Source organism: Xenopus laevis, chromosome 5S (genome assembly GCF_017654675.1).
Source record: "Xenopus laevis strain J_2021 chromosome 5S, Xenopus_laevis_v10.1, whole genome shotgun sequence".
NCBI lineage: Eukaryota > Metazoa > Chordata > Amphibia > Anura > Pipidae > Xenopus > Xenopus laevis.
In genome coordinates, this window is record NC_054380.1 from 82,702,310 (window position 1) to 82,729,086 (window position 26,777).

At 37.7% G+C, this 26,777-nt stretch overlaps 1 protein-coding gene across 4 annotated transcripts in view; it reads right to left on the minus strand.

Moving 5' to 3' along the window:
- The window catches only part of LOC121394257 (muscular LMNA-interacting protein-like), a 131,846-nt gene that overhangs the window by 32,669 nt on the left and 72,400 nt on the right, over positions 1-26,777 (minus strand). For all 4 annotated transcript variants that reach the window (XM_041564727.1, XM_041564726.1, XM_041564725.1 and 1 more), the window contains 7 exons: positions 23,152-23,223; positions 21,657-21,725; positions 21,499-21,582; positions 21,212-21,277; positions 19,800-19,844; positions 11,148-11,192; positions 8,861-8,980 (listed from right to left, as the gene is read on the minus strand). In XM_041564727.1, coding sequence (XP_041420661.1) covers positions 8,861-8,980; positions 11,148-11,192; positions 19,800-19,844; positions 21,212-21,277; positions 21,499-21,582; positions 21,657-21,725; positions 23,152-23,223 — 501 coding nt within the window. The remainder of the gene's footprint in view (positions 1-8,860; positions 8,981-11,147; positions 11,193-19,799; positions 19,845-21,211; positions 21,278-21,498; positions 21,583-21,656; positions 21,726-23,151; positions 23,224-26,777) is intronic.

Genomic DNA, 26,777 nt, shown 5'->3' on the forward strand with positions numbered 1-26,777 from the left:
CATTCCCAGATATGATAGATAGGTAATTAGATCTGGTTAGGTATGACCACCTACGTACATTTTAATAGTAAGAGAGAGAGAGAGAGAGAGAGAGAGAGAGAGAGAGAGAGAGAGAGAGAGAGAGAGAGAAATTATAATGTGTTTATATCTGGATCTAATACACACTATATGTCTGCCTCAGTCTTGCAAAATTCAGCACTGTGAGTATCTGTATTATGATTATTTTGCAATGTATGTGTCAGTTCCATCACAGGCATGAAGAGAACATCCATTTTTTATAGTGAATGAATAGGACTGGTTTAAAACTATAGTTACTGCATCAGAAATGCTAACAGAAGTAGGAGACAGTAGAAGATGTGCCACGGAAATGAGAAGGAAAACTATATATATATATATATATATATATATATATATATATATATATATATATATATATAAAAGACAAGTATTTAGCAGCACTCACTGTATCTTCAGCTTAACAAGTGTGGTTGGTGCAGCGCCTTTAGGGAGACTTCCGTAGGCTTCCCATACAAATACAGAGTAGACAAGAAAAAGGCAGCACTCGTTGTATCAAAAAGTGAAAAAAGTGTATTTAAGTTAAAAGTTCATTACAAGACCTGTTAGTGGCAGCACATCTCTCTGCCTGCGACTAGTGATGGGTGAATTTGCGCCGTTTCGCTTCGCCGGAAAAATTGGCGAATTTCGCATGAAATTCGCGAAACGGCGAAAAATTCGCGAAACGGCGCCGGCGTCTCGTTTTTGATGCCGGCGCCCGTTTTTGACGCCGGCAACCGTTTTTTTTTTTACGCCGGCGTCCGTTTTTTCGAGTAAAAATTTTTTTGACGCCGGCGAATTTTCGCGGCCATTTCGCGAATTTATTCGCTGCAGCGTGCCCTTTCTCAAGCATAACAGGGTAAAGTCAGTAACACATGCCAAACATTTAAACATCTCAACAGGAAATGACATCAGGCTCATTAGCTATCAGCATTTTTAACCCATTCTCTGCCATCCCTGTTGTTACATAGAGTCATAAGCAATTCACCTCTGGGAATTCCAAAATCAAATCTAACACACCTACTTCATGTCATGCTGCTACATTGTATCACAGAAATAAATACAGATCATAGTCCCTATTTAACCCGGATGGTGCCAGTGTCTTCAACCTGTGAATCCACCACACCTCCCTTTGCTTTAATTTTAATTCCCTATTGCCTCCAAATTTGAGGGGTGGAATTCCCTCCAGAACCATGTATTTTAATTGGTCTGCTACATGGCCAGCTTCTAGGAAATGTTTGGAGACAGGTAGTCTCATGTTTCCCAAATTGATGGAGGATTTGTGTTGAGATATGCGTGACTTGACCATCTGTGTGGTTTCCCCAATGTATATGAAACCACATGGGCAGGTCAACGCATATATCACATATTTGGACACACAAGTAAAATGTCCTCTCAATGATATCTTTTCACCCGAACTGGGGTGTATGAAAGCTTCTCCTTTAATAACATGTGAACATTGTACACATCCCAAACAGGGATACATCCCTAAACTTGAAGAACAGCATGTATATTGCAATGTAGACTACACCAGGCATGTGATTGCCTGGTGGCGCTACATTGACGATATCTTTTTGCTGTGGCGGGGTGACGCTGAGTCCCTATCGCGGTTTCACGTTTTTTTGCAAACGATGCATCCTTCAATCTCTTTCACGTTGTCTTATGATTTTGAGAAGATACAATTCTTAGATGTACTTGTTTATAGGAATTCCATGAATGGGATAGAGACATCAGTATATACAAAACCCACCGACCGTAACCAGATTCTCCATTTCCATAGTAACCATCCACCACATACAAAAAAGTCTATACCTATTAGCCAATTGATGAGGGTTGACAAAATTATAAGCAACACTGAAGAAAGGGCGAGACAACGTCAATTAATGTGCAAAAAATTTATGGATAGGGGATACCCTGGGAAAGTGCTTCAAATGGCACAAAAGAAGATTGCGAGCAATGTAACACAACAGACAGGCAGGAAGAATACAGATACAGTCGTATTCCGTTTGTATCTGAATTTAGTAATTCCAGTGACAACATAGGGAAAGTCTTACGCCGCCATTGGCACATTCTAAGCAAAGCTTATCCTCAAATAGGAGAATTTGTGGCTCCTCCAGTCATGTCATACAGAAGGGGTAAAACTATCGGTGGTATGGTCACTTCATCTGAGGTTAAAACGCAACTCAAGCGGAGTGATGCCTTCCTAGGAAGGAGAAAATTAGGGATGTATCCCTGTTTGGGATGTGTACAATGTTCACATGTTATTAAAGGAGAAGCTTTCATACACCCCAGTTCGGGTGAAAAGATATCATTGAGAGGACATTTTACTTGTGTGTCCAAATATGTGATATATGCGTTGACCTGCCCATGTGGTTTCATATACATTGGGGAAACCACACAGATGGTCAAGTCACGCATATCTCAACACAAATCCTCCATCAATTTGGGAAACATGAGACTACCTGTCTCCAAACATTTCCTAGAAGCTGGCCATGTAGCAGACCAATTAAAATACATGGTTCTGGAGGGAATTCCACCCCTCAAATTTGGAGGCAATAGGGAATTAAAATTAAAGCAAAGGGAGGTGTGGTGGATTCACAGGTTGAAGACACTGGCACCATCCGGGTTAAATAGGGACTATGATCTGTATTTATTTCTGTGATACAATGTAGCAGCATGACATGAAGTAGGTGTGTTAGATTTGATTTTGGAATTCCCAGAGGTGAATTGCTTATGACTCTATGTAACAACAGGGATGGCAGAGAATGGGTTAAAAATGCTGATAGCTAATGAGCCTGATGTCATTTCCTGTTGAGATGTTTAAATGTTTGGCATGTGTTACTGACTTTACCCTGTTATGCTTGAGAAAGGGCACGCTGCAGGCCCGAAACGTCGCAGGCAGAGAGATGTGCTGCCACTAACAGGTCTTGTAATGAACTTTTAACTTAAATACACTTTTTTCACTTTTTGATACGACTGCTGCCTTTTTCTTGTCTACTATATATATATATATATATATATATATATATATATATATATATATATATATATATATATATATATAATATCAAAACAGGGGGGTTGTGGGAGCACTCTAAAGGCTTTAAAGTATATATAAGTATAATAAATGCTATTGCATATGTACCCAAAACAGGGGTTATTTTGTTACAAAGTTATGATCATAAAATTGATAAGCCACCATACCACGTCAAGGTAAACCCCGAATGGCGGTCCCTAACTTGTTTTATATTTTATGTGCATTTTAGCATTACCTGTAATCAATGGCCGTTGAACGCTGTTTTTTCCCTGAGGGCTAAATCCTCCCCAGCCAGCAATCAGGCTTTTAAAGGAGAGATATTCCCAAAACAAACGCCCAATTTTAAAAGCATAGGATCACCACTAATTCAAAGGGGGGTATGGGGTGCTACAACCACTGAAGCTATGCCACAGCTCCTGGCGAAATATACAATATCAAAACAGGGGGGTTGTGGGAGCGTAACAAAATAACCCCTATTTGGGTACATATGCAATAGCATTTATTATACTTATTTATATATACTTTAAAGCCTTTAGAGTGCTCCCACAACCCCCCTGTTTTGATATTGAATATTTAGCCGGAAGCTGTGGCATAGCTTCAGTGGTTGTAGCACCCCATACCCCCCCTTTAAACTAGTGGTGTTCCTATGCTTTTAAAATTGGGCGTTTGTTTTGGGAATATCTCTCCTTTAAAAGCCTGATTGCTGGCTGGGGAGGATTTAGCCCTCAGTGAAAAAACAGCGTTCAATGGACATTGATTACAGGTAATGCTAAAATGCACATAAAAAATAAAACAAGTTAGGGACCGCCATTCGGGGTTTACCTTGACGTGGTATGGTGGCTTATCAATTTTATGATCATAACTTTGTAACAAAATAACCCCTATTTGGGTACATATGCAATAGCATTTATTATACTTATTTATATATACTTTAAAGCCTTTAGAGTGCTCCCACAACCCCCCTGTTTTGATATTGTATATATATATATATATATATATATATATATATATATATATATATATATATATATATATATATAATATATATATATATATATATATATATATATATATATATATATATATATATATATATATATATATATATATATTTATTTATTTATTCCACCTTGGATAAGACCTGTGAGCGCATGCCTTATTTGGGATATATATATATATATATATATATATATATATACACACAGTACAAACCCAATTTTAAATCCATGTCTGATTTAAAATATTTAAAGGAGAAACAAACCTTTGCTACTAAAATCCCCTATCCTCCTACCCTACATAGACCCCTGCTCCCCCCGCCTAGGTCGTAACTTTGCTAAATGCCCCTAACTCTTTATTTATCCCTCGGTGCAGATTCAGTCCAGCTGAGTTCACGTGCACTGTCTTCAGATGCTTCAGTAATCTTCTGGTCTTCTTCCAGCGCTTCGGCAGCTTCCATGACTTTCGGCACATGCACAGTTGTCGCGAAACAGAAAACTGCTCATGCGCCGATATGGCACTTCACGAAGAGAAGAAGATGGCTGCTGTGAACTCTGATGCCCTGAATCTTCACCGAGGGGTAAGTAAAGAGTTAGGGGCATTTAGCAAAGGTTCCACCTAGGCTAGGGGGGTCTATGTAGGGCAGGGGAGTAGGGGATCTTAGTAGCAAGGTTTTACTTCTCCTTAAGGGAATGACCAAGCCAACAGGTTTGAATATAACTAATAATTTAGGGAAAACAATGTCAAGATTATCAGGTGCCATATGCCCTTTGCACTCACTACCATAACATGACTAAAGGCACAGAGCAAAGTGTATCACCTTAATACTGGATTTTCTATTCATAATAATCAAATGTGCAGTGTTGCCTATCCTCCGAGCAGTTTTATAGCTTTTTTGGCTTCTGGCCATATTTGGCAGTCATTACTAGCAATATAAATATGCAACTGACTTGTCTCTAGTTTTCATATTATTCTGTGAAACACTTCAAAAAGGTGTCTAAAATCAGAGTTATAGGGGCAAATTCACTATGCGCCGAATATGCGCTAGCGACGGCTCCTATCTACTCTATTGCACTTCGCCGGGTTTGAGCTGGGGAAGTCAAGTAAAGAGGTAACGTTCAGTAAAATCTGCAAGTTAGTTACATCCCTTCGCCAGAGTGCAACTTCGCCTGGCATAAGGATGCGGAGTAGCTCTAGAGTATGTCTACTTCGCTGGCGATTTTTCGCTAGCGTTAGCCACTTCGCCCTTTAGTAAATTTTCCCCATAATGTGGAAATGAATCGAATAATCTAATATCCTGATAACTGATTTACCCATGAGATTTCTTGTTACATATACTCACTATTGGCAGGGGAAAATGCTGTGGTATTAGGGAAATGATTTTAAATAATTTAATAATTTTAAAAATATTAAAACTAAAGATTTTATATATAATTTATATTAATAGTTCAGTCAGACTCAAGTATGAATGGAAGCTTGCCTGGGTGCAGTCCATGATTCTATACAAACTCCGAGCACTTACAGGATGTATGACTTCAAAAGGTGAGGCTTGAATGTATAACTTTCAATCACAAAATATCTCCAAGCTCACGGGCAGTTTATTAACCATGCCAGGGAGCAGTAATCCCATCCCATATGCAAACATAGCCGTGACTGGGGAGAATTATTACCATCCCGACCTCGGCGAAAACTATCTAGATGAACACCCAGAACACTTTAGTTAGCTGAAGCGCCAAGCAATTACAAGGCTTTTTATAATACACATTTTTTCTAAATTTACTTCAAAGTTGGTTTCTGATCACTTCGATTACTTGAAAATGTACTAGACTTTGCCTGTGACTGTTGTCAGAACCTCTGCTCTCTTCAATTAGCCAAGATTTTGTAGCATTACACTGACTTGTTTAATTCTATTGTTGCTTCTAAGCTAAATACTGAAAAAAAAACTAGATTTCTCAGTAATACGCCAAAATGAGGCTCCTTAATAGAGTGTAATTGTATTACTGAAAGAAATAACAATATATTAGTGCTTTCAGAACAAACAGCAATAGTGTGCACAGATGGCAAACTACTGTATAATGACAATAAAATGCTATTACCTTAGTTTCATTGTTTCACTGTTAGACCTTATTATTCAGTTTATCTCATTTACAGAAAGCATTGGTTAGGAACAGGCCCCCTCCTGAGTGGCAGACCCCTGCCCACACCGCACAACTCCACGGACACACAGAGCATCCTAAGTAGACCCGACTTGCATGCGCAATACACTATTATCCACTGCGTTTACAATTTTCCTTTCTGTGGCAGTTGGAGGGTGCAGGTCTGGGCCGGCAGGAGACCATGAGGGCCGGGGCCCACCGGGCTTTTTCCTGGTGTCCCGCCGGCCCAGTCCAGTCTGACCCTGATTAGGAACCAAAACAGAGTAGGTAACATTTTAGCCTTTTCAGCCATACATCATTTTAAAGCAATACTGACACGTTCCTATAAAAATCATAGGAATGTGTCAGTATCAAGTAGTTGCTGCACCTGGAATATTTTCCCTGAAAGCCCCCCTCAATGCTGCCCCCCAGCCCCACGAAATTTTGCGCTGCCGACCCGCTCACACTACTAACGGATATTCTGCCTTGCTTCCGTGACGCTGGGCTGGGGGCGGCGCGATCCTTCCTTAGGCTAATTACAAATGAAAACAGGACTTAAGCCTATGGAAGGATCACTCCGCCCCCAGCCCAGCGGCATGGAAGCACGGCAGAATATCCGTTAGTAGTGTGAGCGGGTCGGCAGCGCAAAGTTTCGCGGGGCTGGGGGGCGGCATTGAGACGGGCTTTCAGGGAAGATATTGCGGCTGCAGCAACTACTTTATACTAACACTTTCCTATGATTTTTATACTAACGTGTCAGTATCACATTAAATGTGGTATTTTCTGCTCATTACGGTTTACTTTAGTTCTAAGAGTATAATCACAATAATGACTAGAAACTGACAAAGTCATATCCTTAAATATTAAGAGGAAACACTTTCTGAAATATAAATAAAAATCACAAATACCTGTTATCAATAGTATATCAGCCAATAGCTGGCAATCTACATTGGTGGTCTATGAGAAGACATGTATTTTGAGCTGCCTCCCAAAGACAGATGACCACTGCTGCTGATTATGAGTTACCATATTTTCAGTTGTCATCACCTTGTATTTCAGGTTTGGTGACTTTCCAATGGTTAAAAAAAATAGCCAAAGGATGCTGACCTTCTGTTGGCTACAATTAAGCCAAGAGTCATTAGATATAGCCTTAAAGACAGCTTGGTATTAAGTTCCTTGAAGTGTTCTGAATGTCAGTATTAGGATTATGAAACGCTTTGATTATTTATGTCCTACTGAGAAAGAATGTTTAAAGACAGATGTGGTTAACTACTAGCACAATGATTTAATTGATTTAGAGTTTTATAAAAGCTTGATGAGCCATGTTATTTTATTTACTACAACCCAAGCCGGCTGGAGACTCCTCCTAATATCTTGCTGCTCCACAATTAATGGATTTTCTTTGATCTTGCTAGCTCTTACCTACAGGAAACTGCAGTCCCTCTAGCTTTGCTAGATTTAATCAATTGGATAAACCCCCTGCTCCCTCCAAAAGCTTTACACTCTAGTTTAATTACTATAAAAACATTGGAATTTTAGTTTAAAAAAAAGTTTCTTGCTAATGAATGTAAATGGGACACCTGCATTTTATTGATTACAAATAATACATCCTGTTTCAGAGTGTTCTATACTGTCAATTAAATGCGGTATGTTAACTCTGTACTATATCTACCTGATATGATATATAAGGAAGAATGATAAATTTAAAATCCATTATTACAAAGGGGAAGATCCTCTGAAAATAATGTTAGTATAATGTAGACAGATCTTATTTGGTTTACATTGTTTTATGGGTTTTTTATTCAACAGTTCATCAGTTTGGCATTGGTAGGGACATTGATTTTGTCAATCAACAAGTTATACAAACGTCTGATGTAGTGTAACTTGTACAAAAACAAAAGCTTTCAACAAACAATGGTTTATTCTAACAAAAAAAGTGGGAAATGGTTTTCCCCTCCTGACAAGTCTATCTCTCCTTGATCAGGGACAGAGTGGTATCTGAAATGCTATGTGTTCAACACATAGGGGCAGATTTATCAAGGGTCGAAGTGAAAATTCGAATTATTTTCGAGTTATTTTTTGTGTACTTCGGAATAGTCCAAATTCAATTCGAATTTGAAAAAAAATGTGAAAATTAGAAAATCTAAATTTATCATGTACTGTCTCTTTAAAAATTCAATTTCGACCATTCGCCATCTAAAACTAGCCGAATTGCTGTTTTCGTTATGGGGGACCTCCCTATTTAGAGTCAATTGGTGGACTTTGAAAATCAAACTTTGATTCGTACAATTCGAATTCGAACTAAAACGACATATTCACCCGGAAAAAAAACTGTTTTTTTTTTTTAAAATAAATTTTAGTTGGTCTTTTTTTATTTGAAATTCAAAACTTGATGAATCTGCCCCATACAGTCACTGTTTCTAAACAAAAATGATGGTTGTTAATTGTATTAATTCATGAATACTCATGAAATTAACAAAGAAATTAGGATGTTAGGATGTTACTAGGAAATTAGGAATTTAGGATGTTATTACTATTACTGTTATTACTATTACTATTACTAAAATAATTTGAAATTTCCAAATAATGCAGTTGGTGCATTGTTTTCCCATAAAAAAATATTGTATCAATGACTTACATCATTAAGTTCTTTTCTGGAGGAAGTGAAATGTGAGAATGGATTTGAACTGCAATCATCATCTTTCTTCTCAGTATAAGTCACTTTTGCTGCAAGTGGCCTGATCACCCCAGGCCTGGTCTGGACAAGCACAGAAAAACAATAACACACATTAAAATGGGTGTAAGCATCATTGCTGTAGCAGAGTTCAGAAAGTAATAATATAAAAGTCAGTTATTAGAGGACTTTACCTTCTGAAAGAAACAATGTACAAAAGGAAAATCTGAAATCCAAAGTACACTGCAAGTAATGCTGAGATCCTACCCGTAAGTACTAAGACAAAAGGCATCAAAGACTACAGTGCAGGTCATAATAAAATATTAAACTCAACTTTTCAGAGTTAAATAGGCACCTGTTAGCCTTATCTGCTGATTTTTTAAAAATTCAGTTGTTCCTAACACTGAATCGTCCAGATGAAGATATGTTTATAACACTGGGACATTATTTGTACTCATAACACTAGTATCATTCTGCCATTCACAACAATACTAAATTCACAGGAATCCATAATAATTATGGATTTCTTTGTGTAGCACTCGCAATAACTAATAAAAGAACATTTCAAGGTTCTATTTCCAGGAGGCATATTTAGCCAATCAAAGCAAGACTGGTCTCAACCCCTCAATGCAGACAGTTGTAAATGATAGTAGTTGTATTACATGTTATTAATATTAGATATTCGTTATGGTTTTACTGTCGACCAGAATACTGGCACACAAGGCTGAAACAGTAGGGTGAACCCTTACAATTTTGATTTGTAGAAATTGTACCAGTGAATTTCCTAATTATCCCATTTTCTGGAGGGTGCAAATTCCTCTATCATTGTTCCCTGGGCTTTTCTAATTGGTGGGAAGGTAAGGGTGAGCAAGTATGCCTTACAAATAAGCCTCAAACCCCTAAGCAGACTATCCAATGGCAGTACAAGCTAAAAAATACATATTTCTAAAATTTACCATCAACTAGATAGCTATAAGGAGAAGTAAAGAAGTGAACTGATATGTATTTGGTTCAGAATTCAGTTTATTTTCTTTAAAGTTAGCTTTAACAGCATCAAAACAGTACATTTGTGTAACATGTTACTATGTATTTAAGGTCTACACAAATCTACTGTTTTGACGCTAACTTTTAAGAAAACAAACGGAATTCTGAACCCAATGTGTGTAGACCTTAAATGTAGGTTAAATGACTAAACTCACCAATATTTAGTGGACAAAACTAAGAACAGGGCAAATCATGACCCTGCTGTATAAACAGTGAACAACCAACTGGGAACAGTATTGAACTGATTCAACCCACTGATCAATCAGTTCTGTAGTCAACGCATATGGCTAAATGGTTATTAGAAGTCATTTACCACTGCAAGTGCAGTAAGTAACCTGCAGTTTTAAAGGGCTATTTTCCTCCACAATTTGGAATTTCATTCAGGAATTCCAGGCATGAAAAAATGTTTCTCTTATTGGGGCTTGTCGTTGAAATGCAGGGACTGCAGTGGATGTAAAGCCCAGTGGGCATATTAAAAAATGTGGTTTCCTTTCAAGGATTTCTTCAGGTTTATAAGTAGTAGAGGATCTTCTCACTTGAAATGCTTTTACATACATCAACTTGTTCATTACAAACCGGTTAAGGATAAAACTGCCTTCAAAAACCAGCAGCAATGCAACAGAATCATCTAATGCCCTGTATACAGCTTCTTCCATGTTCTTGTGATTGCCCCTGGGGCAGAAACATTAGGGGTTATTTGCTAAGACCTTGGGAAGAAGTGCAAGAGCATTAGAGATTGCAAGAGCAAAGAACACTTCTGTCTCTCTGTGATCTGCACCTCATTCTAGATCATAAGGGTTTTTTGCAGTTTGCACCCGGCTTTTCAGTTCTTTATATTACATCTGTTTTCTTGCATCTAAATGGCACTGTGTCTACTTCTCAAATGTTAGACTACAGCTCAGTATTGACAGCCCTCTATATTAGTTGGTAGACTTCATTCTAAATCATGTTCTTTTGTTATGATTGTGAATCCTTCTGGGGAGTGCAAAGGAGTTATTTGGAAGATTGGTATTTCCTTTACATTTGTAATTACTCATTCATACATCAAATATTATAATTATTGAGATGCTAACACTCTGCTTAGTGCTTTTTTACAAGATAATATTTACCTTTCATATTGGCTGTATGCTGTTTAGCTGCACTAAATATCTAAACAGTATCAGTAGAGAAAATGTACGCTCATCGGAAGAAAGAATTATGCACTCACTTGTTGACAGTCAGTGACTGCATTTGTCTGTGACTGAAGGGAAGCCTGTAAAAAAAGGGATGCATGAGCATGTAAGGGTATGTCACTTTTATTTTTGCTGTGGTTTATTTAGAGCTTACAAATCACTGTGGAATGTCTGTGGCATGATGTCCCATCTTCCTGTTGTTCTAGATATAAGTATACAAACAGGTACCCCTAACTAGGCAACAAACACTTAATAATAATAAATAATTCTACAAATACAAATTCCATGGAGTTTGATAGCCTCTGCCACATATGTTCATAAAATGTGAATTGTACATAACCTTTATAAAATAAATATGTTGCTTGCCACATACAGAATGCCAGATATGCTTATGCACTTCATATACAAACACAGTTGCAATTCCAGTAGACAGCAACTTTAAATTTAAATGTATTTTTTGCTTGTAAAAGTCACTGTTTTTCACCCATTCCCATATATGGGGTAAATTTACTAACTGGAGAAAATTCGCCAGCGAGGACTTCGAAGCCATCGCAACACTTCGCCAGGTAAAAATTCACTCAGACAATGCTAATTTATTCAAATGCGAAGCTGCGTCCAGGGCGCTGAATGCTAGAGTCCTGCGCGGGTCCATTTTTTGGGACCCGTACCCAGAACCCTCGATTTGACCCACACTGAACCGCTACCCGCACCCGACCAGCATATTTACTTCCTGGACCCGTACCCGCAATTCGACCCGCATGCTCCCGAACCGCGGGGATGTCTGTCTGCAACGCCCCCTACTGGAGGAATTTCAATACTTACTATTGCAAAATAAATTCCATTTAAAAAGGACATTTTAAAAGGAAACAAAATAAAATGGAGAAAGAGGCTTGAATTGTGTGCACTGAGAATGATTCTCTGTGTCTGTGAGGCTGAGTGAGCGCCACGTCAGCCAGACTGTTACAGATAGGACCACCATCAGAAATTGCAGGGCCCCATACAACAAAATTTCCTGGGCCCCCTGGTCTGCACCCACCGCAAGCCCCACCTACAGGTCTGCCCTCCCCACCCCCACAAGTCTGCCCCCCACCACACAGTAAAAAAACAAAAAAAAATATTGGCTTGGGTTCCCACATGTTAATAAAAAATAAAAAGATATTGGTGGTCAGGGCCCCCCATAAAAAAACATTTGTGGCCAGGGCCCCCCCCATTAAAAATATTGGTGGCTAGGACCCCGCATGAGAAAAGAAAAATTGGTGGCCAGGGCCCCCCCACATTATGAGAAAATTGGTGGCGAGGGCCCCTTAAACGTCCATGCCTTCCCGAAGTCAGCAGCTCTCAGAAAGATGGGGGGCCCGGCTAATCAAGTAAGTGTGGCATGGCCGGGCCCCCCTTACCCTGGGGCCCCCTACAACTCTCCCCCCTGTCCCCCCCTGATGGCTGCCCTGGTTACAGAGACAGACAGAGTGGTGGTGCCATGGTGGTAGTGGTGCCTCCTGCTAGGCCTAGCCTTAAACGGGCTTATTGGGGAGTCAGTGTGAAAATGGCACAGTCAGACACACACAGCCACACACAGACAGCCACACGCACACACAGCCCCACGTACGCGCCAAGAAATCCGTGAGTGAAGTTGTTAGTAGCGCTGTGTGGCGTGCGCCTTGCGCTGTGTGGCCGTGCGTCATGACATCACAGCACAGTAAAACACACGCTCTTGCGAGACTCACACAAGAGGCAACGGTCGGCTGGCATGCCTGCATAAAGTCAGCCAGGCAAGGCAGAAATATGTAAAACCGCTCCCAGCCTCCCACATGAACCGGACCCGATGAGTGGGTCACACGGAATAGGGGGGTTGTGACCGAAAACTGACCCGCATTAAGGTTAGGTTAAGATTTTCTGCCCACAATCCTGCCAGGTGTCGGGTATTCCGCGGGAACCCGACCCGATGCAGGACTCTACCGAACGCTGGCGAATTTTTGCTAGCGTTACTTCGGCAATCACAGATAAGATATGCTAGCGTTCAATTTTGCCTAGCGCAACTGACTTAGAGGTCTTCGCTCAGGCTAATTTGCATATAGCGGGAAATTATAAAGTTGAATGGACGTATATGTTGCAGCAACCTTAATAAAAAAAAATAGAGTTGTTATAATGCCCTACACATAAGACCACTGTATAGTTTATGTTCCCAGTTACCCACAAAAAATTTAAGGACTTTTGCATGCTATCACTCTGAAAAAAGGAAAAGACGCCAGCGATTTTTGGGACTTTTTCCACTAAAAATATGATGTAAGTAACAGAAGATTTAGGAAGATCTATGCACTTAAATGCACTTTGCCTGGTCAAAGTCAAAGCTGAGCAAAGGCAAGTCATGTAAAAGAGGTAATGTTTAGTAAAATCTGCATCTTAGTGATTTTGCAGAGTAACATCAATTCGCCAGAGCGAAAATTCGCCTACCGATAGAGTGCGAATTACCACTAGCGTCTGTTACGCCTGCACCCGTTAGTAAATCTGCAAAATTCCTGAAAGCAGTAACACTGGCGAATCGGCACCATCGTTACTCACTTCGCCCTTTAGTAAATCTGTCCATTTGAATGTAAAAGGATGTTATACCTTGACCCAATTTCACCCACTTTCAATAAAGTTTTTTTTTGTGTGTGTGGTGGGGGGGGGGTGGAATTAGGCACAAAATCTCTTGTTAATAATCTAGGAGGATCTAATGCTTAACCACAGAATTATGATATACCACCCACGATAATGCTCCACAGGTCAAATGTGGACACTACATTCACCCTATGGAATTATAACAATGGAGAAGGGTCCAAGAATTGTCACTATATCTACTCTGTGAAAATGTGTAGATCATATTGGTTCATATTTCTATTAAAAACTAATTCTATGTCTATGTAAACAGTGCTGATTACTGTATATGTAAATACTGTATATAATAAATTAAATGAAAATTACATGAAAATCATCTGTATATCATACTTGTATGTATATTTGGGACCTCTATTTAGAGCCTTTTGTAGGGACATAACCGGAGTACAGGTATGGGATCCGTTATACAGAAACCTGTTATCCTGAATGCTCCGAATTACCAAATGTCTCCCATAGATTCCATTTTATCCAAATAATCCAATTTTTAAAAAAATATTTCCTTTTCCTTTGTAATAATAAAGCAGTAGCTTATACTTGATGCAAACTAAGATATAATTAATCTTTATTGGAAGCAAAGCAGCCTATTGGGTTTATTTAATGTTTAAAGGATTTCTAGTAGACTTGAGGTATGAAGATCCAAATCATGGAAAGATCCATTATCTGGAAGACCCCAGGTACTGAGCATTCTGGATAACATACAATATTTTCCCTTCCCAAAATGGCCTATCAATGGTTGTAAGCCTGAGAGATCAGGGATGGTTTTGATATAATGTCAAAGGAAGAACAAAAAATCTCCCACTCATATGAATGTATGTGTATTTTAAAAAGCAAAATAGATTTACCAATATATTGGGTGTCAGGTTATACTTTATACTATCAAATATTTATTCATCAGCAGTAAATAATGCAAACAATAACAATCTAGTTGGGGTGGGGTTGCATGTAGGACAACCACACATCCCCCCACAAATTTGTTGAACAGTTCAATGCTATAAAACCCAGAAACAGCCCATTGCTTAAACTTATTGCAATTCTCCCTTTCTCAGAAACACCTGTGAATTTTTGGCACATTGAGACACAGGAAAGGAACTAAATCCAATTATTTTTGTCAGTCAAACTGTAAATGTTAAAAAGCTAGAGGTAAGCAACATCTTTGACTATAAAAATAATTTTCAGAGTAAGCAAATCTTCCTGTTCACTGGTCTCAGAAGGAAGAGAGAAATTAGGCAAGATGGAAATTAGCATTTATTCTAATGAGTATATGACAGAAAGAGGGCTTTAATTTTCTTGTTAAAATTTGAATTCATTCGCTCTCCCACACTTTTGTGTTCTGCTCTTCTTTATAGAATTCCCTCTCATTCTTTGCTTATATTTTTCACTGTCATCCCACCTAAAACTTTCTGCACTCAAATATACTCTTACAATTACCAGCAATGTAGTCAGTATCAATGTCAGTGAGGCTACAGAAAGTAGCAAATGATCCCCTTTCCTCTGTCTGGATACAAAACATGGGCTTAGGAAAGCAGAAGATCTGCTGAAATTAGTTTATAATTGAAGTGGATAGGTATAATATTTTCTGTGGTTGAAGCTTTCATAAATTGGATGTATTTTTCATGAATTGGATGTATTTTTGCTTAAGGGTGGAGGGGCCTGTTCTCCCTTAGGTGTGAAGGTACATCTCAGTCAAAGACAAACTGGAAGAGGGGTTGATGGGATTTAGGGAGGCCAATTTCAAGAAGGTTGCAGTAATCTAACTAGGACAGTGTTATGGTGTTTACGGTGCTAAAGTTGTTGCATGAGCTAGAAAGGAACAAATGTATGCAATAATACGTAGGAAAGAGTGCAGATGTGTCATGACAGGACTAGAGTGAGGAGTCAAGTATTACCCCCAGGCAACATCCTAAATATGTTATCAGTAAGTAATGAGTAGAGAGAGGTTTTTTTTTTCAAATCGTTCAACAGAAATTATATATTTTTTTCCATTGCTTTTATTCTTTATTAAATTTAAAAGTGTAATGTTCCTGTCTCTGACGTCTCCGTTTGGCATCTCTGGGATCAGACGCAGATTCAGAACTGTTATAGTTTGCTACATTAGTTGTTTCAAATAGATTCTACATTAGTTGATACATTTCACAGCAGCATCTGTGGATTATTGGCAATTATTGTATTAATTCTAACAGCTGCCTTTAATGAAACTCAGGGATTCAGCTCAGCAGGGACAAAGATAACAAATATATTAACTAATGTTTAAGTTTAGAACAGTTTACAGAGTCAGTGACCCCCCCCCCCCCTCCCAGAGCTGCTTCAGAAAGACATAAGAAGGTGAAAAATTTATTTTTAAACTTGAGTAATAAATAAATGCCACAAATAGAAAAAAATAAAGTAACTGAAAAAAGTCTTTATTTCTGGTGAATTATCTGAAAGCAACTGAACTGAAAAAGTGTTGGAAGGTGAACACCCCCTTTAATTTGAGCTGTGATACATCCAGAAGATTTGAATATCAGAGTATCAGAGTATCAGAATATCAGTGGGGGGGGGGGTGAATGAATATATTTTGATACAGAATGTCCCTCCCCTTCTGCCAAAAACATAGCAGATAGATACAAACACAGTGACAGGACTACACAAATGCTGCAGAAAAGCATTTAATAGACAACTAAACCCTAAAAAATTTATATATATATTCATTGCAAAAATTGATGCCCATTTGCATTTTGGCAAATCTTTTCCATTTTGCTAATTTTCAGTGACGCAAAATGGATCAGATTCACCCATCATTAGTTGAAAGTACTTTCTAGGACCCAAAAGGACAATCTTTTTGCTCAGATAAAGTTTTTTATTTCAGGTTTAGGCATCATGAAGACCTGTATTTTTTTTTTTTTTATGACTGCACAGCAGAGTCACATCAGAGTTGGTTCTATTATTGTAACTCTTAAGAGACTCAATGTCACACAGTTTGTGTCAAATATGATGTGACATGAATCAACAACAGGCTTAGGAGTGTATTATGTGTTGCATCCAAATTTATAGTTTATAGCTATGGAAAGCACGGCAGCTAAAAGTTGCCAAAAAAGCTGGTCAGGATTGTTAAAGCTGCTAAGATCTCCATTAGAGATGAATGAATCAGTTTAAATAAACCTTGATTTTGTCCTTGAAAATCATATTGTAAAATGTTTTCACTAACCAAATCTGATTTTCATCTTGACATCTGATGTCAATCTGAATGTTATACAGTACAGTAATGAAAACTCATGCCAATGCTTTATATATAATTGAACCTACGTCATTTTGTGCACAAAGCAAAGGGTAACTGGTTATAAGGCTTAGTGCTGGCTGTCTTTGTGCGGCTCTGTTTTTTTTTTCTAATTTTCTTGAGTTAGTTGATGCGGTTCTTCAAATAACCTACAGACACCAGGAAGTTGGTTTTTTAACACTCCCATGTCATGCTCATCTCCTTCCTACTCACAATAATTAAATTGCCACATATCAGGTATGGATACAATTACTGTTGTATCATCTCCTCCAACTCATCATATGTTAAAAAAAGAAAATTGATATTACATAACATCTTCACTAATCTTAAAATGTATGCAGTAGTTACATTTAGTATACAACATGACTTTTATGGAATAAATAAATGTAAGATTAGAAGGACTCGGGTATTAAGTAAATGGTAAATACTGCATGCTAAAGAAGTGATACTGGGGTCATAGACTTAGTGCACAAAAGGGGGAATGTAATAAAAATCGCTAACTGAAAAACTATTCGCAATGCGAAAATTTATGCCTTTGCTCAAACAAATTTTGCTTTGTGTGAATTTAATATAGCTTTTGCGAGCCCGGAAACTGTTTAGCGACCACTTCCGACAGTGAAAGACCGTTTGCGAATGTTATAGTTGGCGCCAATGCGCAGTCAATGTAATAAAACTTCTTACTGAAAAAGTCGTTATGTTTGCTCCAAAAGTTTCGACACCTTCAAGCACTTCTTATTTATTTATTTATTTTGAAAATATTTTATTTGATTTTCATGTTAAACAAATAATAACAGTATGACAGCAAATTTTATGCAGATGAAAGACAAGTTATAATCGATACAATGGCATAAAATTATTAAAAACTAAATACCATTTTTCAAGCACTTCTTATGAGTGCGCAATTAAAATTCGCAATGCGCAATTAAAATTCGCAATGCAATAACAGTTTAAGGAACAATATTACATTGCGAGATGTGGATTTTTAGTCTTATTGGTGCGAATTGTTTTGCTCTTTGCGACTTTTATTACATTCCCCTGTATGGGCGCAAAGTGCAAAAACCAGGTGCAATTCACCATGTTTTCTTTACTATGAAACCTGCCTTGGCTCTTTGAATTTAAGTTAAAACATAGCCAGAGACTCTAATTCCATACATGAATTAAGTAGGGCAGTGAGACCTTGGACACATTTTTTAATAGCAACAGGGGGGACGCTTAGTAAAATGTCTCCTACTATTATTATTCAGATTATAGTTGTACAATTAATTAACTTTATCAACCAGTCAGAGCCTTACATTTTACTATACTGATCAGACATCATGTTTAATTGGTTAAGATAAGAAACAGAGCTGATGTTACTTATGCCCTATGTTAATGAATCAGTTCCAGATTTCTATATTTTTGTATTAAGTAGCAGATGGTAACTTTATTCGTCTAGTTATTTTAAATTCCGATATTAGGATCGTAATTAAAATCTGTTATCCTAAAAGTTTGTACGGTTGCCTAATTGGAACACAGAAACAACACCTTCTACATACAGCACACTGCAGAACATTAATAGAATAATACTTGATTTTTATTTATTTATTACATTTTCCTTGTATTATACTTATAGAACCTTATTGTTCAGTAAACAGTTATACATTCTAATTACCTAGGTTTAGGAAGGGGTTGCAAATGATTGTTCCTAAAGTATATTTATAATTCATAACTGTTTGCTGGTAGCATCCATTATTCAGAATATTTGTGTTATTTGTGTTATTTGTCCAGCCATATACTTACACAGCAAATGTTTTCCAATAGTAGTGTCGCAATGTGTGCAACTATTTGATATATTGAAACAAACTAGTACCTGATTTGCTCATTTATGTTCACCCTTACGTTGCTGCACTGAAATTGGAATGTTTTATTATTTCAAGGGACATTGGTCAGCAGCAAGCACAGCTGCATTTGGTCAGTGTTGGGGGGGGGTTTCTCGACGGCTATAGAATCAGACCCTCCATCTGGGCCTCCTGTCCCCTAGGCCCCCTGCAACTAAGAGTTCTGCTTTCCTCTACAGTTACTCCACTGGATACAAGGAAGTAACATGGAAGTGATAGCTAAGGACACAACACATTCTATGCAACAGACAAAGGTCCAACCTTTTAAAGGGGTTGTTCGCCTTCCAACACTTCCAACACCAAGCTATAAAGACAGGTATTCAACTCTGCAAACTGAGTTCCATTAAAGGCAGCTGTTTTAATTAATACAATAGTTAATAGTTTAATTAATACAAAAGCTAATATTCCACAGATGCTGCTGAGAAATGTATCAACTAAATGTAGCAAATTGTAACAGTTCAGATTCTGCTCCTATATCACTTAAACAGTAAACTTCAATTTTGGAAAAACAGTAAAAAATAAAACATGGATGGCATGGAAAAAGGTCTTTGAAGCCCGTGAACATCTGAATACATCTCAACTCAGAAGGTAAATAAGCCCTTTAATATCCTACAGATGGAAATACATATTCTGTATAGAAAAAATGGTCTGTGGTAAACATTAATTTTCCTTAATACAACTTAATTACAAAATATAGATCCCTAGTACAAACAAAAACCTTATCTATGCTAGAGAAGCTCACATTAGTTTTATTCTATTTGTATACATGCCATTGGATTTTTATGGTTTCCTCGTGATGAATTTAAAAAAAAAAACACTGTATGCAAAATAAAGTATTCAATATAACATGCCAATATTTATAAAAAATAAAATAATTTACTATAGAGTTTAAAAAAACCTACGTATTTTGTTTCTCTTCCAGCAGATCCTGATGAAGACTTTGGCTTCTAGAACACAAAATTAAAAACAAAACATTGTAAATACAATGTGTTAACAAGATCCTGTCAGAGATAGTTCAAACTCAGATTGTGAGCTTATTGTTTGCCAAGTGTAGAAAACAGTATACAGTAAATTGAAACAAAAAATAAGTCTTGTCTTCTTCTTCTGCACTATATGATACTTGCCCACTACTGATATTTTACTATATGTGGTACATTGGGTGTAATTTTCTTTTTCCTTGGGTGCTTGCACCCCAGGGAATGACGCACTCTCCTCTTGGATTAAAAATGCAGGTGCTCCGCATCAGAGGGTACAGCAGTATGGACAGTATCCATTGTACCCAGCATCCTCACACTTACGTGTACATCTGGATAATGTACACATTTGGGAGACTCGTAAAGAGCAGGAACAGAGACATTAACATGTATTCCCCCTTTTGTCCCTCATGAATATAGAACCAGTTTTATTTTTCTTAATGATTGTTTTCCTCTGTAAGAATAGTGCAGCCTTTTTTTGCACTGCGTGGGGTATTGTAAACAAACCCTTAAATGTTTTTAGCAGATTTAAGGTATGGTAATCCAAAACGCGAAAAAAAAAAACAATATCCAGAAAACACCAGGTCCCAAGCATTCTAAAAGATCCCTTAACTGTAGAGATAAAAAAAAAATTCCTTTAAAAAGTATTTAAGTAGGTTTGCATGGGTTCCCTATCTGTACCAATATGAATAAAATACAACCTCAATTTAAACTTAAGCAGATCAACCTTAAATTACAGCCAAGTGTATGTTTTAATTTTATAGAATTCGAAAACTGTGGCAATAATACACACACACACAGGGCAAGGTTATGGGGGTGCTGCTTAGTGCTTATACAGTAGCTGGATAACAGTTTTCTTTAGCTTATGCACTTTATGCTGTATGTCTAGTATATCTATAGTAACCTTAAATTTTTTTTACTGAACACATAGTAACATCTTTCTACCTATTTTAGCCCTGCTACAGGGCTAGTAACACCTTCTGTCTATTAGGGGTCATTTACTTATCCCAGAGGTACAAGTAATAAAACACTATAGGGCGCAAGAACAGGACCCCACTGTGGCTACCCTCTGCTGTTCCTTTCTTTCATATCTAAATGATGCACAAGTTAGGGGGCAGGTAGGTTCCACATTACAGCACTGACTAATGCAGTCAGTGATGTATTTTTTGGGAAAGCAGCAGGTTCTCGCACTTTGAAACAGAGGTCAAATAGCTGCAGCAGAGAGTAGAACACAGTGTGCGCATTTTTAAAAATGACTGATTGCAGCCTTTTGTTTGCACTTTAAAGTGGATTTTGTAAGCTTTCTTCAACAATAACATTATATGATTTATTCTTCAAACCTGAGAACTTTGATTGAAACACTTGGAATCCCATCCTTTTTTTCCAGGCCTTGATGAGTCACAGTGCTAACAAAATATTATAAAACAAAAGGAAATTATTAGACACTAAAATAGACATGGGCAAAACTGACAAAACTAAACTAAAGGGACAGGATTGTCTTTTTGATATTTCTGACAACAAAGGATGATTGAAAAGGGGTAGTTTTTGAATGAAAGGACAGGTTAATTAAAAGAGCACTAAAACCTATATTTTCTTACACTACCCTTAAACAGTTTAATGCAGTTACCAAGGGAAGAGATTCATGTAAGACTTCATCAATCACAGCACAAACTTCTTCTGTCTGTTGCCTTAGCAGAGCCGGAGAATACACCTGAAGGGAAAAACATCTGAATATTTTGTTCTGCAAATATCTCATCAGAAGAAAAGAAAAGACTGCATTGTTACCTCTGGCTGTGTTTCTGTTGCTTCAACAAACATAGACGTTTCTTCATTCATTTCAGGTTCATCAAGCGCCTGAGCAAAACACTTTGGTTAACTTTATCTTTTCTGTTTGGTCAACTAAAACTCACGGTTGAATAAATACATCTGAATAAACTAATTTATTTATGCACTGAAACTCTCAGATCAAATCAGCATCAATTATTTAACTTTTCACATACATCCAGTACCTGCTCATGTCTTTGTTTGAAAGATTAATAATCAATTCCTAAAGAATGACTATCCCAGCAGGATGAAGTTGGTCAGAGCATTATATTGAACTATGAATTTGCTTTCTGAGGTGTACAGTTTGTTTTCCAGCTTTATACATTAGCAGACAAGTTTGGTCCCCAGCTAGAGTTAATCAAGAGATATTGTGCTAGTTTGCTACCCTCAATCAAGCACATTGTGCCAATTCCAGCAGCTCATCATTATGTAGGACTCGCTTGAAATGCCCTTGCTTTAAATGCAACAAATCCATTTTTCTTAAAACAGGTTCAATGAGATGATATTGATATATTTAGCATCAGTAAGAGAATCATTCCAAATATTTGTGTTTCCTTGTTATTCTAGACAAATAGCAACTAAAGGCATAAATAAACATTGGCTATTTTACATCCTTTTTCCTTACCCTTTAATTATATGATATTTTTTATAAGCTTTGGCTACAGTTCCAATTCATATCACTCTCTGACCCAATGAAGCTTACTATGACCTCTGTCATATTTAAGGGTCAATGTTATTCGGGGCATATACCTGCTATGACAGTCACACTAGTTCAAAGGTTAATACATTGTAAATCATAGTCTCACTAGAACACTATAGAGATACTGTTCAGTGTAGTCATATTTAATGGATGACTTTTGGTTGCATTTTATCATGTATTTTTCCAACTTTCCTAAAGTTTATGGGGATATTTTTGTTTTTCACAAATATTTCTCCAGTTTGGTGAACTTTAAACCCACGTGCTATCAACTTGCAGTGAAGCCAACGTAATAAACTGATGTTTGGTAATAAAAAACTGAGCTAACCTAGTAAGTAATAAAATATGAAAGTTGAGTTTAGAGTTTTGAGAACCAATTCTGTTTGGTACAAACTGTATTTGTTAGATGTAGATAAGACAAAAGAAAATACTGACCTACTCTTCTGTTAGAAGTCATTTGTGTAGAATAAGCTATGCCTATGAAGGGATGTGTTCCTATTGGCCCAGGGGTGTCAGCTTATTAGAAGTCAGGGAAATGAACTTTGTGAATGAGGGCTTGCAGTAAATTACAGGATAGCATAGTAATGCTATATCATCCTCTAGAAATGTGACATAGACTAGCCAGAACCATCCAGCTAGCACTATGTGTAGGTAGGGATGCCAGTGAAGTGAAACAAAAGAAATAGAACAGTTATATCACGTGCCTCCACTGTGTATTGATGAGTATAACTAAGATAGCTTATAAAACATCTCACTCACCTTTTGATCCAGAAGCAATTTGTTTGTAGGAATTGCAGCAAAAACTTTATAGTTTGGCTTGATCCTGTATAGCTGAAATATAACATTTTAGTATACTTAATAAGAGGCAACAGTATATTTAAATATATATAGGTAAGAGTGCAATATGAAAGATATGACACCAAACATTTTCCCTGAACTTGCAAGGGTTATGTATTATGGCTGAGGTATGTCACATTATAGTTTCATCCCTACTGTACAATTTTTTGTTGTTGTTGTTGTTAATAGTTTATTTTCCAGTGGATTGGATCAGCATTAATAAAATATGTATATTGATTGAATTTGTTGTCGAGTAAGGTTAGTCAGGTATCATCAATTGTGATTGTATTCAATTAATTATTGATCAATCCTTGCAGTAATAAGTACAACTAAGCATTATGGTTTGACTGGAAATGATTGTTTCTTAATGATAAACAGCAAATCTGCCAGAATTTTCCAATCCACAGCTAAATATTCCTATTTTTCCTTGTGTAGAGAAACTTACTAACATACTGATTTTACAGTACTTAGGTGCACTCAGAAAGTTCAACTGCCTTGTATTTATATGGAAAGTAAATGAAGGTAACTTTGCAAATAATATTGTATTAAACTTGAATTTTGCCTTAAAGGTTAACTAATCCCTAAAAACAATTATGCAATATGTTTTTACTATATTTTATATTGCACTGCATCTGGGGCAGTGATTCCCAACCCGTGGCTCATGAACATGTTGCCCACCAACCCCTTAGATGTTGCTCTCAGTGGCCTCAAAGAAGATGCTTATTCTTGAATTCTTAACTTGGAGGCAAAATTTAATTGCAAAAAAATGAGGTGTGCTGTCAAGTAGAGCCTCCTGTAGGCTGCCAGTCCCCCTACCAAACAGCCAATCATGGACTTTATTCATGCTTATGTTGCTCCCCAACTCTTTTTACAATTGGATGTAGCTCACGGGTAAAAAAGGTTGGGGATCCCTGATCTAGAGAGTTACGTTGCACATAGGAGCTCACCAACTTGGATATTGTTAGACATATCAATGACACATAGATGCTTAGTTGGCTTAGGGGTTGTCACAAATTCTTAAGCATAAATTGAGGTTCCCCTGTCATAGAAGCTGATGCTACAGGGCTGATAATTCATTTCTGATGCTGATTGCACTGGTTCTGAGCTACATTGTTTTGAGAATCTGAATAATTATGCAGGGATCTGTACCAGAGTGACGTGATACTGACTGACCAGTTGGGTCTGACATGGAGAGAGTGTCTAGGATCTTGACACAAAGGATCCTATGTGCCTGTGCACACACAGTCACTGCATGGAAGGTCTGTAATTGCACTGCTTTTTGTTATTATTGAACTTATACTGCATCCAAAAGCTAATGTTCTGTTGGTTTGAACAGTGTCGGACTGGCCTACCGGGATGCCAGGAAAAGTCCCGGTGGGCCCAGGTGTCAGTGGACCCTCATGCTGCTAAACATTTGGCCTATTTCATTGCCATTCCCTATTTCTATGAGAACAAAGAGACTAAATAGATTGAATAATAGATTATAGTATGTAAAGAAAAGAGACTAGGAGAATCGAGGTTGAGTGAGGAGAGGAATAAAAATAGTACTAAGTTTGGGCCCCTGGTCTTAGATTAATTGGTGGGCCCCTGGTCAAAGGTTTTTGGATGGGCCCCTGGTGTCCCAGTCTGAAACTGGTTTGGAAAGTAAACTGCCTTTATTTTGTACCTGTTGCTGCTGGCTGAAATAAAAAGCCATTTTTCTTTGAGACTTTTGCTATCCTGACGCTTACTCTGTGGGATCATAACTTCCCTATGACTTTAAATCCCTACACTTCCTTATCTCCTTAGTTGCTGGGCAGATGACTATGCAGCAAGTTATTTAATTTACATATTTCTACTATTGGCCCACTTTCCCCATGAAAACTTCCTGCCACACATTAACATAGTAAACACCAGCTATAGTCAGGTGATCCCACTGGTGTCTAATAAAAGGGCAGCCAAGTTTGGGAGTTTTACTTTGAAGGCAGCTAGTAAGTTGCAGGTAAAACTTAGTCCCTTTGTAAAATTAAGCAATTGAATTCTTAATGAATCAGATGAAAATTAAGCGTAGGGCTGGCCAGATATGACTTTGACGTAGTTGGCCAGCTTAAATATATTGCAATATATGGACAAACAATCCCTGTGTTGTTTAAAGGGTAAGGCATTTTTTAGAAGCAGTATGCACAAAATGTCTCTGTCTTAAATATATTGATAATGGGTTGAGTGCAGAGGACCTTTTGTAGTTGACACATTAACATAGTGTCTGGTTCGGGGCAAATCACTCTCTTTGGCTTCTTGTTGCTGACCCAGCTGCATCTGTTCCAGGGAGCCTGAATACACCCAGGACCAGTAAAGCTGTTCTGCCCTAGAGGGACCATACCTATAGTTATAAGTCGGGGAGAAGGAACATCATGAATGGAGCCAGCCAGTGACAGGTTAGATCATTTCATAGCACTCTCTAGAAGAGTAAGATAGAGAGAGCAGCCTGTGCTCCAATCAGGATTTGTACTAGGGGGTAGCTCTGCCCTAGGCTCTGAGTCTGTCTAAAGTGAAGGTAATAAAATAGTGTGTTAGTTTGGCACACCACTTATCATTAGTAAAAGACTGGGTGCTCAATGTGCAGGGGTAGCCTGACAGTCCCCATAATGTTCAGAAAATAGTAAAGGGATCGGGACACACTAGTATAAAAATGTATCACTTTTTTTTTTTTACACATTATTACATATTTTATTACACAACCTCTTAGCTGGCGTTTTCAGACACAATGCATCATCATTGAGACTAATAAGATCCCTAACTGGAATTGTAGGATAGATCTCAACACTCTTTTGTTACGCAAAGTCGAATGAATGTATCGGTTACAAACTAGGTTTCCTTTGGGTTTGAATGATGATTTCAGCCTTACATGTTTCTTCTTCTACATCCTAGATGATTTTATTTTCTTATATAGGAAATTGGCTGTGTTGGGGATCTGGCTTTGCACCAAAATTGCTGGAACTTAACTCTGTCTGACAAATAGGCGAAATACTGTTCTCTTAACTGCTCTTGGTTAGTGATTAGCAATTTTTTTTGGCACGCATGGATTTGCGGTGAAATTCCACATTTCACCACCTGCAATTTTTTTCACTAAACTGCGACAAAAATCCTTCTTGACAAAAAATCCACCAAAACAAAATTGTTGCAGAGACAATAAAATTGCCATTCGAAGAAACTTCCATTGACTTTAATGCTTTTGGACGAAAAAGTTTCAGAGACAAAAAAGTCTCCACAAGAAAAACACCCATTGACTTTAATATGTTTGGATTGAGAAACAACTTCGCCAGGAGAAAATTCATTACCATTAAGCTAATCCACTAAAATGCAAAGTTGCAACCTGGGCGCCGAACGATGGTGACTTTTCGCTACCGTTACTTTGGCAGTGCGATTGTTTTAAAACGAAATGACGCTGGCTATCGCCTCTGCCTAGCAAAACTTTGTTTACGACGCTTAGGACAATTTGAACAGGACGGGTACATTAAAGTCATATGGACGTCTTTATTAGAGATGTTGGTGCAAATGCTTGACGTGGC